General features: G+C 37.2%; 2 protein-coding genes across 3 annotated transcripts; one reads left to right on the top strand and one right to left on the bottom strand.

Moving 5' to 3' along the window:
• The first annotated feature begins 397 nt into the window (after positions 1 to 397).
• Positions 398 to 3,531, top strand: LOC131303337 (uncharacterized). The gene is made up of 4 exons (XM_058330157.1): positions 398 to 1,254; positions 2,124 to 2,194; positions 2,714 to 3,203; positions 3,289 to 3,531. The coding sequence occupies exons 1-4, from the start codon at positions 1,132 to 1,134 to the stop codon at positions 3,478 to 3,480; spliced, it is 876 nt and encodes a 291-aa protein (XP_058186140.1). The 5' UTR covers positions 398 to 1,131; the 3' UTR covers positions 3,481 to 3,531.
• A 1,132-nt stretch (positions 3,532 to 4,663) lies between these two features.
• On the bottom strand, positions 4,664 to 12,761 carry LOC131303324 (uncharacterized). Of its 2 annotated transcripts, none has more exons than XM_058330138.1 (3): positions 12,415 to 12,761; positions 10,683 to 11,140; positions 4,664 to 5,671 (listed from the first exon to the last, which is right to left on the bottom strand). In XM_058330138.1, the coding sequence occupies exons 1-3, from the start codon at positions 12,512 to 12,514 to the stop codon at positions 4,976 to 4,978; spliced, it is 1,254 nt and encodes a 417-aa protein (XP_058186121.1). In that variant the 5' UTR covers positions 12,515 to 12,761; the 3' UTR covers positions 4,664 to 4,975. The 2 variants fall into 2 exon arrangements, with proteins under 2 accessions (XP_058186121.1, XP_058186128.1); XM_058330145.1 differs by having other exon boundaries at positions 10,695 to 11,140; positions 12,415 to 12,695.
• Positions 12,762 to 15,205: the final 2,444 nt, after the last annotated feature.

Raw genomic sequence — 15,205 nt, 5'->3', positions numbered from 1 at the left:
CCAACCAAAAATTATCTGTATATTTTTTATATGGGAAACAAAATTTGATAACAGATGTAAAATTTCAAGTCTTTGAAAGTAAAATTTCGTTGGTCTCAGATTCGAAACCTCTAATTTGTTATCAGATCTTTTGTTGGAAGTTCATTATACGGAGCAAAACTTTAATTAGAACAACATGTGGGTGATAAGAGTTGTGTCCAAAATTAATCGAGGTGTACGTAGGCTAGGAGGGACATCTGAGTTGTATAAAAAATAAAAACTTACTGGATTACATGCGGAGTTCGTCAGGGAAGAAAGCAGAAGGGTAAATGAGTAATTTGAGCCATTGGCCGTCCGTGATAACGTGGAAAACCATCATCAAAAGCCTAAAAAAACAACTGCAACACATCCCAGGAAACAGCATCCCCCAAATTCATTTACCCTGGCTTTGATTTTTCAGCACCATCTCCTCTCTCTCTCTCTCTCTCTCTCTCTCTCCAGAAGAAACAAGAAACTCCACGCTACCCCCTCTCCCCATCAAAAAAACAAAAGAAAGAGTCCACACCCCACCCAACTCTTTCTCTCTCTCTCTCTATCTCTCTCTCCAGTGGCCCAGCTGTACCAAAATTTATGTAGAAGAAAAAAAACCCACAAAAAAGAGAGAAATCTATCTCTAGATGGAAGAAAGAAGAGAGCTGTCTTCAAACGTCCTCCACCAAACCAACCTCACACAAAGCATAGACAACCCAAAAGTCATGTTGCCACAAATACCCTTCTGCAACCCCCAAAAAAGAATCCACCCCATCTTCATCACACTTCCAATTGGGTCTCAAAACTACAACCTACTATGCTACTACCATGTTTTCCCCCAATTTATGTGGGCTTCTTGGGCCTTGGTCTTGGTCAGAGTTTCGTGCACAGAGAAAACAGCGAACCAAGAACCTTCTTCTCTCTTTCTCTCTCTCTCTTCTTCTATCTTTCTTTACCCTTCCTTTCCTTCATCATTATTTCTTGCCCACCTCTCTTTCTTTCTCCCTCTCCGTACCTCTTTCTTTCTCTCTCTGCGATACGTCACATATTCTCCTGTTTCTCTCTTATTTCGATTTTATATTTGTTCTTGGGTAGTGGGTTGTTTTTATTTTTGGGGATCCGATGATGTCTAATAAGAAGATGAAAGGGGTTGCTTTGGATTCATCAAGTTATGGTCAATTTGAGGTTTCTAAGGCCATATTCAAGCATCAGACTCTTATCCAGGACTACCAGGAATTGCACAAGGTACAACCTTTTTCTGGGTTTTGATCCTTTTTTGTTGGAGATCTAGGGGTTTTTTTCTGAATTTGGTTTGTATATATCTGCTTTTTCCCCCTTTTTATGACCTGTAGTACTAATTTATCTGGGTTGGATCTATATGTCTGAGATCTCATGACTTGTGTTTATGTGTATTTCTTCTTCCTGTTTTTCTTGGGCTCTTTCCACAAATCTTAGTTAGTGTTGGAAATATTGTATGGATCTATTGCTATTCTATATGTGAAGGTTTTGTGAGGAAGGGCCTTGCAAGTTCCTTGTCATCAAATAGTATACCTAACCTTTGATCTTTGTGTTCATGATTTTTTGTGCTTGTCAAATAGTACACTGTTGTTTCTTTCCTTTGATCTGCTTATTTTTGTGAGGAAGGGCCTTTCCAACTTTCTTTTTTGTTTTTGATATTCCCTTCTACAACTCTCTCTCTTTCTTTCATGCTGTTATGTTTCAAGGTTTAGATCAGTTCTTCCTTGTATTCTATCTCTTATTCCATGCTGTTATGATCCAGACACCTAAATTCTCTTGGATCACTTTTGTTAGAGTTTGTCATTAATTTTCCTTTTCTTTTTGTCCCCCTCAAACTTGGTTTTATATTTTCTCAGTTCCACAAAAAAAAAAAAAAAACATTTTGGAGGACATCTGATCTAGTGGATTTTTTTAATGTTTGTTTCTTCCTTTCTTGCCCCTTGTCTGCTGATCTTGATGTTATGTGGTGCTGATCCCTTCTTAATGAGTCGTTTATGTACTTTGGATTTTCTGCCTAGGGCACTAGTTACCCAACTTGTTTTCAACCCATTTTAACAAATTAGCTATGGGTAACTACTAAACCAAGCATTTTGCAGGAAGCTGATGACATGAAAAACAAGCTGGAGACCATGAAACTCAGGAAATTAACCCTACTGGCCGAAGTCCGGTATGCTTTTTCTCTTAATGCATACGCTCTAGTTACTTTTGAGTTTGGGCTGTTGTCTTTTCTCAGGCTTAATTTTTGGCCATATGTTTTGTTCTACTATATAACTCATATTTGATGTAACTGGTTTGCTGTTCATGGTTATTTTTGTGTCCAACAAAATTTCATGAAATTTTAGTCCACATCTATCACGGGGTCACCCGTTATTGGTTAGCTTCGACCTATTAAAGTTGAGGTTATAGTTTCGAGCTTGAGGCTACTACTTTGTGGAGTCACTAAACCAGTTTTCTTATCCTCAAAGGAGCTATTTGTAATTTTGTCTAGTTCATTTCAACTTAGTCAGATTGTTGTTCGAGTGATTAAAAAATGTTTGGATACTACTTCAATATGATATGTTGGTGTGCCGTATGTTGTTCTCTATAGTGCTCCTTTGATTATTAGTCGGAGTCGGAGTGTCGGACTTCATATAAGCTTAGATGGTGAAATAGGACTTGGGATGTGATTTTTTATTCCGAATGGCAGGTTTCTCCGGCGACGATACAATTACCTAGTGACTGCAAAACCCCCTCAGAGACAAGGACTGGTTCAAAAGCAAAATTTTGAAACTCAGGGCAAGAAGGCTGCGAAGGAGAAAAATCACAGTAGAAAGGATGCCAATAAGAAGGAAAAGATTTCCATTGCAAAGGAATATGCTCGTCGGAATCAAAGTCCAGTTCTTGACTTAAACTCGAAGGATAGGATACACGGTGGAAAAGAAGCTTCTCTTAGATACAGAACTCCAGCCTCTGACTTAAACCAGAAGGATAGAATGTATGGTGGCAAGCAGACTAACTTCCGAAATCGAACCCCTACCCTTGATTTGAATCAGACGGAAAGTTTATATAGCAGACAAGAATCTACTCGCCGAAACCAGCCTCAATCCTTTGATCTAAACCAGATGGAAAGGTCTTATATCGGGAGGGAAAATGTTGCGCAAAACCGAGCTCCAGTTTTCGACTTAAACCAGATCTCGGTAAACTCCTAGAAATTTGTGAACTACGTATTTCCAAATGATACCATATATTTTCTCTAATGGGTTCGCATATGATTTTCTTCAGGGAGAGGAGGAATCACAGGATATTTATGAACCATTAAGAATAGAGAAGTCAACCAAAAAATCGATCGGAGGTGGAGCCGACGACCACCTCAACGATTTGAACTTATCCGCTTGTAGGAATCTTGGTAATGGCCCGAATCGCGTGGGAAAGAGGAAGATTTCATGGCAGGATCAGGTTGCTTTGAAGGTTTGAGTTATTGTTCTTCAATTGCAATAGGTATTTGGAGGAATGGGGTAAAAAATATGCCCCGCTTTAAAACTGTTCGTGTAAGTCTTTCTACTGGATTTTACATGCTTTCTTTTCTTCTTGTTGTAAAGGAAAACATAGCTTTTATATGTCCAATATAGACGGCAATGGTAGGAATATTTACCGAGGAACCATATTTGTGTTTCACCATGAACATCTGATTTCATGAATATATCTCAAGCAGATTTGACGGTGTGTAAAAGGCTTATACTGCAATTACTCAAATTGGCTTTGTTACCTCCTAGACTTCGTAACTGTTGTTTCTTTTGGATCTTGCTTCTTCTTCTATATTTTCTTCCTCTGTACCCAATTTGTACAGGTGTTTTGGTTCATTTCTAGTTGGATGTCATGCAATGGCTGGAATGCACCGAAAAGCCGAAACTGACTAACGTGTTTGGTTTGGATTGAGCAGCGCTATTTCTTACTGCCCAATCCAAACTCGACGCTTCAGTTGGTTTGGGCATGGGAGTGAGTTCTCTTAAAAGGAAGTTAAGCAGCGATCTTGTGATAAAATTGGTATTAGTTCTTTGGCAAGTTAGCAAGGAATAACAAAGAAACCTTAAAGCTATGTCAACTCAACTCTCATGCTTCGAAAAGATTACACGAGCAAGGTGCATACTGCATCGCCCTCTGCGCATCAATCCTTGCAAAAACACATCCTAATAGTTTATCCGAAACGAAAGAGTATTCCCAACGAGCCAATTTTGAGACCCACATACCATTGAAGTTACTATATTGTAGGTAAATGGCCAAGGACCTAGCTTTTCTGCCGGCCGGGTTTGGAGCACAAAAAGCAATCGTGTATGGGCCGCCCTTCTCGAGGATATATTGTTGGACTCAAAATATATTGCCAAGATTATATCTATAGATCAGGATATATCGTCAAGATTATACGAGGCAACGCAATAGCATGCCCAACTTGGCCCGTAAAGGGAAAAAATCATCCTCCATATAGAAAACTGAATATGCACAATTCTAAAATGTGGGTTTTGTTAACATGTCACTGCAAAGGGAGAAAGTTTCAGCAGGGATACAAGCAGGTTTTTTGAAAATATGCTTATCTGCAATTAGTAGAGAAGCTTCAAGCACAGTAACCTTAACTGCCTAGGTAATATACGGCCTAGAGAAATGAAATTGAACAGTGATCTTTCAACAATTAGGCAAAACAAATTTGATGGGTTTCAATGTCGAAAACAAGCTTGTTCGTTTAGGGACTTTACAACCCCTGCGCACAGTCCTCAATAATTTTTTCTATCTATACATACCAACTAATACAGTGGAGGAAATTAACAACAGCTTCTAGACTGTTCCTAAGCATCATCAGTGACTTTTTCAACAAATGTACTTGAGTAACCATCAAGGCCCATTCATATCAAAGTCTTTGTCTTTCCCGTACTCATCCCGCATCCGTCTACAGCATATGAACCTCATCAATCGCTGGCTACAGATTTTCCTCAACCTCCCCATCAGCATATCCCTCCAAATTCTCATTTTCCATCGTTTCTTCATCTTTGAGACCAACTTGGGTTGCCTCATCCAGATTAGCTGCTACTCCAGATATGCTCTTTTCTTCAAGTCTCTGGAGCCCTCCCAAATGCTTCTTTCCCCTCATATGTCTATGTAGCACTTTCTCAGAAAAGGCTCCGACCTGACACATTTCGCACCAGAACTTAAACCTGTTCTTGTTCTTCTGAATCTTCTTCCAATCTGCATCCTTGTCCTGCATTTTCTCCGAGTCCCCATTCTTGTTCTTCGAATCACTAGCATACACCACCAACGCCAAATCATTATTAGGCTTTACATCTTCGGGCTTTGACTTTTGCAGCTGCTCCAAGTTCTTATTATTGGTGGGCTCCACAAGCTTAATGGGCTTGGAAGTTTTCTTAGGGAAAAGCCCAATGGCATAGTTCTTGCCTGCCTTTTGCGTTATAAGTCCCGCCTCCCTGGACTTATGTTTCTTCCCCTGAAGGTGTTCGTTTAAGCCTCGCTCGCTTGTCGCACTAACTTGGCATATTGCACAACTCCACTCCTCTTTGCGTTTCTTCTTTGGACTAACTGATGGAGGCTCAGTAGCACATACTGTTGGTGGAGTTGCAGCTTTACGCTTTGTCCCAGATGTACTCCCCTCGGGCTTAGCCTGCAATGGAATATTCCAACAATGACAATAACCAAGTACTTGCACAATAATAATAACGTTTTCATGAACTAAACCAAATAAATTCCTCTAATTTAGTGATCCATCAAACTACCCAATTCAAACTCAACACCTCCGTTGGTTTGGGCTTGGGAGTGAGTTCTCTTAGAAGTTAAGCAGCAATCTTACGATAGTTCTTTGGCAAGTAAATATTTTAGTAAAACAATAACAAAGAAATATTGCAGCAATTTCAACTCAACTCGCATATTTCAAAAAGACCACACGAGCGAAGTGCATACTGCATTGTCCTCTGCACATCAATCCTTGCAATAAGACATCCTTCCTACTGTTTATGTGGCACGAAAGGATATTCCAAACGAGCCAAACCACAGGCCATTGAAGTTCTATTGTTTGGTAAATACTAAGCATTTAATAAAGAGTCTCCCATAAGTTGAAAATTTCAATGGACCAAGACCCAGCTTTTCTGCAGGCTTAAAAAAGCAGTCACATATCGGCTGCCCATCTCGGGGATATATGTTGGACTCCAGCATATATAGTCAAGATTATATCTATTGATCAGGATATATTGTCAAGATTATGAAGCAACACAATAGTATGCCCAACTGGCCCATAAAGGAAGAAAATCACCTTTCAAAAAAACTGAATATGCACAGTTCTAAAATGTGGAGTTGTGTTAACATGCCACTGCAAGGAATAAATTTTAAGCAGGGATCCAAGCAGTATTTTGAAAATATGTTAACTGCAATTTTTAGGGAAGCTTCAAGCAGAGTAACCTTAATGCCAAGGTAATATAAGGCCTCAAAGAAATGAAATTGACCAGTGATCTTTCCACAGTTAAGACACAAGAAATTGATGGGTTTCAATGTCAAAAACAATTCAAGATTTAGGGTTGGGGTGGGGGTGGGGGGCACAGAACAAATGCCAATCAATCAGCAAACTTAATCATATTAGTGCAGGGCAAATAGGATATACGATTACACATACATATACACGTAATTACCCGGAAAAAAGAAGAAGAAAAGACATACATATTTCCAACAACTCATCTTGTGAAAGATAATTAACAACAAACTTAATTGTAAGCAGGGGAAATAGAATATACAAATACACATAATTACCACAAAAAAAGAGAGGTTATACACATTCCAAAAACTCATATGTGAAAAGATAATTTACAACTGATTAATAGACTGTAGCCTGCAACAAACGACTCTTGTCGACAACAGACAAATGTTATCGACAACAGTTATAGCTATGCCTTGCATTGATCCCGTATGGCAGTATGTTCCGACTTATATTCTTTCTGCCATGACTCATGGCATAGTTTTTTCCTCTTTTTCCCGGATGACATGAAATTGATTTCATGTAACTGGAGAAATATCTATCATTCATGGGCTAAAATAAGACATGGCCATTAGCACCCGAAACATGACACAATACAAAACAACAGATTTTAGACTGTTCCTACGCATCATCAGTGACTTTTTCAAGCACAAAAACACATGTACTTAAGTAACCATCAAGGCCTATTGAGAATTGGAGTTGGTTGATGGAGACATAAGCCAGTTTAATACTAAAAACCCTCTCCACAAGGTTGATTACCATGAGCTAGCAAGTTTAATTGACGTGATCATGATTTGGAAAGTTAGAGCTAGAGAAATGAGCAAAGTGCGGAAGGATAAGACAACATTGTGTTTCCTATAATTGATCTCTATGAAGAAACCACCGGCATATTAAGCCAAGGTGATCTAAAACTACAGCAATTCTGGCTTTATAAAGATCAAAGTATGAACTCATCAAACTCCCAACAACCTTGCTAACAATAACACCACCATAACAGCCATGGTAATCTGTTTTGCTGCTTTTGTGACCATGCACAGGGTAGCGCCGTTTTCAACAGAGGGAAGTTTTTAACCTGTAGTTTAAACCCAAGAACAGAGACTGCTGCAGGTTTCCCAGTAATTTTTTCATCCAAGTAAACTTACACACGTCATTCAATGTATTGGTTTCTCCGCAAAAATATAGAACTAATACAGCAAGAAAAATAGCAGTGGATTCCCATATGTACGCATTGGATGGAAACAGACTAAAGGACAAGAGCTGGATCATTGTAACAAGAACTTAGAAACCCTAGAATTTCAGAGGACCAAGCTTCACAACGCAAATAATAAAATCCAAAAGAAATCACAGGAATTCTGTAAAAAGCATACATACCTAGGATTCCAAAGATTGGGTTATGATTCAATATTCAGTCAAGTTTATGATGTTATGATTCAATATTCAGTCAAGTTGTAAATCATAAACTTCTGTGAACTTAAATCTCATGATTTAATATGAGATGACTCATAACTCATAAAACATTTTGTATCATAGCTTTGAATCCTTTTCCATGAGATTCTCTGAACTCTTTCCCAATTAGCTGATTGCACAATCTTTACAACATGCACTATTCTAAAGAAGGTACAACTATTTCAAGCTTGAAAACAATTTTGCCCTAGTGCACTTGTTAACAATCCTTTTCCCTAATTAGTTATGAAACAAAACACTCAACCTGCCAAACTCCACAGAGTATGGAATATCTAAAGCATGCTGTTTACAATTCAAAGACACAAAGTGCTCAAGTAATTTTGCTATGTGATTAACGGCAAAATCGAATCTCGGCCATCGAGAAGCTTTTGATAACTGTGGAGTACCAGATAAAAAAGGACTACATTCAAAAACTGAAATTAAGACCAACTTAATATCTCAAAAACATACTTTATGATGAGCAACACTTCAAAACAAATATGAACCAATGACCCAATGGGTTACACATCTCTAAACGATTGGTATCGTATTCTCACTTCTAATAAACTACAAAATATTTTCACTTTTAGATCATATTACTATATTTTAGATCCATGTTGAGCAATGTAATGTCATAATCTTAATGTTCCCCACATTTGTCCACCTATCCGAAAGACACAAGAGTCAAGGCCAACATTGATGTGCTGTGACGCTAAGCATCCACACCTACTGCATATAGACGAGGTTGCCTGGACCTACGTTAAACCTGCAAATGAAAAATCAGAACCTAAGGATAAGCAAAGCCATTCATTGGGAATATGTGCCAAGATCACTAACACAACATTCCAGAAGATTGTCATGGACCATATAGGTTTGGTGATCCAGAGAAAAAATCTCCCCAATAAATGACAATGATTCGCCTTCATGGCCGACTTTAAACTTGCAGGTCCACAGGGCCACCACGCATAACATCTCAGTAGGAGCACCACTTTCGCTGAAATTGTTCCACGCATAACATCTTGAAGAGGCTAGTGCCTTCTCAACTACCCCACCCAATATCCACTAGGGATGTCACAAGGAAGTGGATCCTCTCACTAATTGCCCCAGACTGTATAGGTGGAATTGTCCCACATAAATATCTGCCCAAGAAGATACTCTTTGCATTGGGAGAAAATATTGTACTATCCAGGACGGCTACTGGAGAGGAGCTACCATATCACAACACCCCTTTGTTGGATTGACTAAAGCACTTTAAAGGGTTCTAACCAGTCTAATAACCAAGAGTCTAAGATAGATAAGGGAGTGCGTAACCTATCAACATTCCTCCATCACGAACATATGTAAGCAACGTGAAATTAGAATACCACCACTTCAAAATATAAAAACATAAAAAACAAAACAAAAATTCACCAAATGTAGTACTTAAAAACTTGGTTGAGCCAATACTTAAGGAAATCAAACGATGCTAATGGCTCACCATTGATGCATGACATTGTACGAAATTTTATATTACAACACTTAGACTATGCTAGAGATTCCACATCAAAAAGAAACAAAAACTTAATCGTAGTTCTCAATGTAGTGACCCTATTCAAAATCAAACTCTCTAAACGAAAATAGGCACAAGTCTGAAACCAAACAAAATTGCTCTACTACACATTGGGAAGAGCCTTAAATGAGAAGATTACAGAATCAATGACAAAATTGTTCAGGATTATATACATCCATTCTCACAAAACTCATGCATAAACAACTGTAAAGTTGACAATAACAACTCTTGTAACATAATTTACTAGTTTGGCCTTCGAAGCCAAGAAGAGAGTTGTAAACTATCTTCTGGGCTGCAGACTATGAATTTTGTTACAAGTACTTTTATCGTCAGCTTTACAACTATTTATTTCATGAATGTTGTTCGAGTTGTGGTGCAACTTCCCAAACAATGTTCTCATTTATATCATGTACTCTTTTAAGGCTTCACCCGTAGTAGTAGAGTTACTTTAGATCTACGGTCAATACTGGTACACTTTGGATGTTTCCTTTTTCTCTTTTCCTATTGTCATTTTGCTATTAGATCCCTAAAGTATGGCCTAAGAACTGCTTCCCTAAAATAAATAAATAAATAATAAATAAAAGGGAAATGAATCCTCTATTGTAACTAACTGCAACAATTCCTGGAGTTGTCACGAAAGTGAAGGTCTTACAAAAGTATCTTAACTTAAGATACTCTTGCGATTGTTAAAAACATTGGACTCCCAAGGACAGTTTCTGGAGAGGAGCCCAACCCAAAAACAAAGGGTTGGGTTCCTCTCCAGTAACTGTCTCAGACAGTCCAAATTTTCTCACAATGCAAGAGTATCATATCGGTACGATAACATACATTTTGGAACCCACACTTCTGAGACAACTTCAACAACAATCTCGGACAGTTACCAGAGAGGATCCATTTTCAAAAACAAAGTATCCTCATTTGATCGCCACATCAGCATCCATGTTGCAAAAATTCTGGGTGCTCCTATAGCGTGACCAAGTGGTATGACTAAAAGTATTTAGAACTTAACCGGGAACACACTTGCTGAATAATATAGAGAGCCAGTTTAAACAAAAATTATAAAAAAAAAAAAGAAAAAGAGAGGAGAGAACAATATAGGGAGTCAATGTGAGGAAAAAAGGGGAGAAGAGGGCCAAAAAATACTAATGTCGTACTGACCAGGAAAATAACCTTCTCTTTGCAAACCTCAGAAGTAGGTTTGACCTCAGTAACCTTCGGCTCTGCAATCCGCTGAAACGGCACCGTCTCAAATCCCCCACCAATGCCGGCACGTCGACCACTGTTGCTAAACCTCTCCTCGATTGCCAATACGATTCTCTCCTCGAGCGATCTACCTTCAAATTGATGCTGCATAACCGAATGTCTCGGTTCAAACCCTGAGAAAATTGCGAAACCATCGCCACCACCCCTGCGCAATGCCATTTCTCTCTCTAACATCATCTCTCTCCTCACTTCCTCCTCCAGTGCTCGCCTTCGGGCTTTCTCGGCCACAATAATCTCCTCTCTGATCTGCTCTTTCTCGAGTTCCCTCTGCACCGCTACATGCATAGGGTGCATAGGGTTAGGGTTTCGAAAGCACTCGGCTGTGTTTCCGAAGTTAGGCCCCGAGTATCCCACTATCAGCAACACCATGACAAATCACAAACAAAGAGCAACAAATCAGAAAATCAAACTCTGTTCGAAAAAGACAAAAATAGCAAAATCAAAATGTAGATTGACAAATTGAACAAAATCTAGTTATAAATCTACACCACCGATCCTGACACTACTTTTCAAGTTCACAAACAAGTTCGAGTTAAGAAACATTCCTCTTTTCCAAAACCCATATGTATATTTTGAGCATTCTTCACAATAACACATGGAAAAAGCAACAAACCAGCCATAACACATGGAAAAAGCAACAAACCAGCAAACCAGCCATAACACATGGAAAAAGCAACAAACCAGCCAAATCAAGAAAATTCAAACTATCTGATCAAAAAGAAAAGAAAACAAAAAGAAGCAGCAAAATCAAACTGTAGATATACAAATTGAACACATTTAGGTAAATCTATGGCACCGATCCTGATACACTACTTCGAAGTTCACAATTTACAATCAAGTTTGATTTTACAGCAAAATCATCTTTTCGAAAACCTATGTCTTTTTGCAAATTCCTCGCAATAACACATGAAAAAGCAATAAATCACCTAAATAACTGTACATATGCAAACTGAACACATCCAACCCGTACTTCTTGGGCTTTTTTCTTGTTTTGTTCTTATTCAAAAAAAATCTGAGTATTTTTTTGTTTTGGGCAAAAATTTGGTGGATTATTGATTTGTTTCCACGAGAGGAATCGGAAAAGTAATTTTTTTTTCTTTTACCCAAATATTTTTGGAAATATCCTAGAAAAAAAAACCAAAAATTCAGGCTTTCAGGTTTTATATTTCCAAAAAAATTGAGTAAAAGGTCATAATATTTTATTTCCTGATTTGTCAAGCAAGATGAATCAAGCCCCTCTGCTCAAGTTCTTATTTTTTTAAGTACTAATTTCTCGTTTTACTAGACAGGTCATTCTCTCAAAATACATCACATTAGTTCAAAAAAATATGTAATTATTTTTAGTCAGGAACACACCCTCAATAAATCGCAAATTTTGACGTAAAACTAACATACAAGAATTTTTTTAAATAAGGACGAAAAAAAGCCAACACAAAAAGCTAAGGAGAACAACACTACTCATAACTTACGATCTGAACAACAGATCCTGATACAAGTACTTCTTGAGATTCCAAACAAGTTCCATTTTACTGCTGCATTCCTCTTTTGCAACAGTTGAGATTTCTTATGAGATCTTTTCGATTCACTAGGGAAAGGGATGAATGGTTAGAAAATTAAATGTACGGACCTCTGCGTGCTTGTTCTGTGAAGTAACTGACGTTTGGCGGCGAAGGATGAGGGGCGTACGTCTGTGGTCTCCCGTCAATCGCTCGAAACCTGGAATCCATGGCGGTATAGTACAGATGATATATACGTATAGATATGGATATATATATATATATATATATGTAGAGAGAGAGAGAGAGAGAGAGAGAGAGAGATTGGGTTTGGGATTTGCGAGGAAGACGAGAGGTCAATTGGAAGCGGTACTTTACTACTCCCTTTGGACGCGGTACTTTACTACTCCCTTTGGACACCTTCGTGAGAGAATCTCGGGCCTTTAAACTGGATTTGAGCAAATACAAGCAACGCGCACGTGATGACGCCCAATGAGCGAGATAAATTCTCTAGTACTACTCTTTCTTAACAATTCTTTTAGGCGTATTTAGGAGCCATACTTTTTGGCTTTTTATTTTTTATTTTTTAATTTTTCAATTTTTTGACTTTTTGTCAGAATATAATTTAAATTTAATAAAGTGTTTAGATGATATGTGCATAATGTATTTTGCAACTTGATAGTGATTGAGAAATATGTGATGAAAATGAATTATTACCTAGTTTTTTACCATGTTATCCTTGTTTATTTATTTTATGGGATATACTATGTATAAATAATGGTTTAATCAAAATTTTTAAATTTTTTCGTTTTTAATTGTATCGGCACACACACATAGCTTTTTACACCTATGTTCTTAAAAAAAACTTTTTACACCATTTATATATTAAAAATATAATTAAAAAATTGACTGTTCAAATTTTCAATACATTTGAACCGATATGAAGATTTTATTTTTTTGATTATTTTACCTAAGACAGTCATAGTAAATTTTTAACTCTAAAACCTTTCAATAAGCACCATAAAAAAGTCCTAAAACCAAATATAAATGATAATTTGGTCTTTTCTCCTGTTAGCTCATCAGAAGTGGAAAATGAGAAGTTGAAAAGGACCTCAGGCCCTTTTGGCTTTTGCTCTGGATCTTTAAAAACAGAGAACTCATTTTACAAAAAGCCATTTTCCCCACACGCAGCCAAACACTAAAAACTGAAAAAATGAGAAGTTGAAAAGGCAAAAAAAGAAGCGCCCAAACAAGCACTTATATAATAGTAGAAAAGAGTACTCTTTTAAGCTACTCCGTATGTTTGGAAGTTGTGGAAAACAGAGAAAATTTTAGATTTTCCCCTCCCTTGTCTGGTACTTAAATATAGAAAAAGGAAAAGCTTCAAACTCCAATTCTAGTTTTCTTCCAATTTCTCTTCAACTTACCCTCTCGTTTCTTTCTAAATTAATACTACCTTCGTTCCAAAACGTTTGTCCGGTCCGCAAAACGAGGACTAAAAAACATTGCATTTCTTTCAAGAAAAAATTTAATTTTTTTTATAAATTAAAAGAACTCATCGATATCTACTGAATTGTTGAAACAAATTTGAATTTTTCTTGTAAAAATTGTATTATTCTTACGTCCTCGTTTCGCGAACCGGACAAATATTATAGGACGAAAGTAGTAGTATTTTCTCTTTCTTTTCTTGAGTTCCCAACAGATCCTAATGAGATGCACGGAGCAGGGAGCGAGAGAAGATAACAACATATTATTACTAAAGTGTCAATCCCTAGTGATGCACTAAAGTCACATTATTTGGGAGCGGAAATAAGGTGTACCACAATACACACTATAGATCACATTTTTTGTTTTGAAAATTAACCCGAGTTTCGAAAAAGAACCATCAATAGACAAATGAAGTATTTGCATAGGAACATCTATAAAAATATTTCCTCCATCAATCTTATTCCACGTCTAAAAAATATAGGAATACTATCTACAATCAGGGTCGGCTTATGTATGTATGTATGGTCCAAATTTTTTTTGCACTAGCCTCCTTTACACAAAATAGGCTAAATTGAAATTTAGGAGCTACAAAATAGGCCCAAATGATGGAATTACTCATTAGTAAAAGAAAAGAAAAAAGAAACGGCTGGAGCTTGGAAGATATTTTCAGTTCAGTGATTGCAAAGTACTCAATTAATCAAGCCCTATCTCCTATGCTACCATCTATGTTGGATTATCAAATTTTTTATAGTTAGAAGGAATTAGAGAGAAAAGTAGTTAGAAGGAATTAGAGAGAAAAAGAACTCCTAAAACAAAAGCCGCATAGCCGATAAAAAAAAAAAAACAGAAGAAAGAAACGCAGACGCTTGAGGAGTCAAAGGGGAAGGAAGATATAAGAAACATCATTCAAGAGGTTTGCTTCTAGCCTCTAAAACTTATGAACTGGCCCTGTCTACAATCATAATCTGTTTTTGAGATTTTCCCTTCACTTGTTTGGTACTTGAATAGAAAAAGGAAAAGTTTCAAAATCCAATTATAGTTTTCTCCCAATTTCTCTTTCAACTTTCCCTCTTGTTTCTTTCTAGATTAGTATTTTCTCTTCTTTTCTCTTTCTTTTCCTAATTTTCAAATAGATCCTAGTGAGATGCGTGGAGGAGGGAGCGAGAGAAGACAACGGTGAAAATTTAATTACGTGAGAAAATTTGAATGCGAGGAGAAGTTCAAAATCTGTTTTTTTGGTTTGTTGAGTGAGAAAGCCTTCAGAGAAGGGACATGAATACCAGTGATATTAAGATTGTTTTTTTTTTTTTTTTAAATTTATAATAATTTTCTAAATTAATGCACAATTTAAACATACATCAAATAGTAGCCTTGTATCTAAAATCCACTCATATTTTTAAAGGTGACTTTATTTCTGAAGTTCAAGAAATGTTC

Source organism: Rhododendron vialii, chromosome 1a, assembly GCF_030253575.1.
Source record: "Rhododendron vialii isolate Sample 1 chromosome 1a, ASM3025357v1".
NCBI classification, from domain to species: domain Eukaryota; kingdom Viridiplantae; phylum Streptophyta; class Magnoliopsida; order Ericales; family Ericaceae; genus Rhododendron; species Rhododendron vialii.
This window is presented reverse-complemented; position numbering and strand designations above follow the sequence as displayed.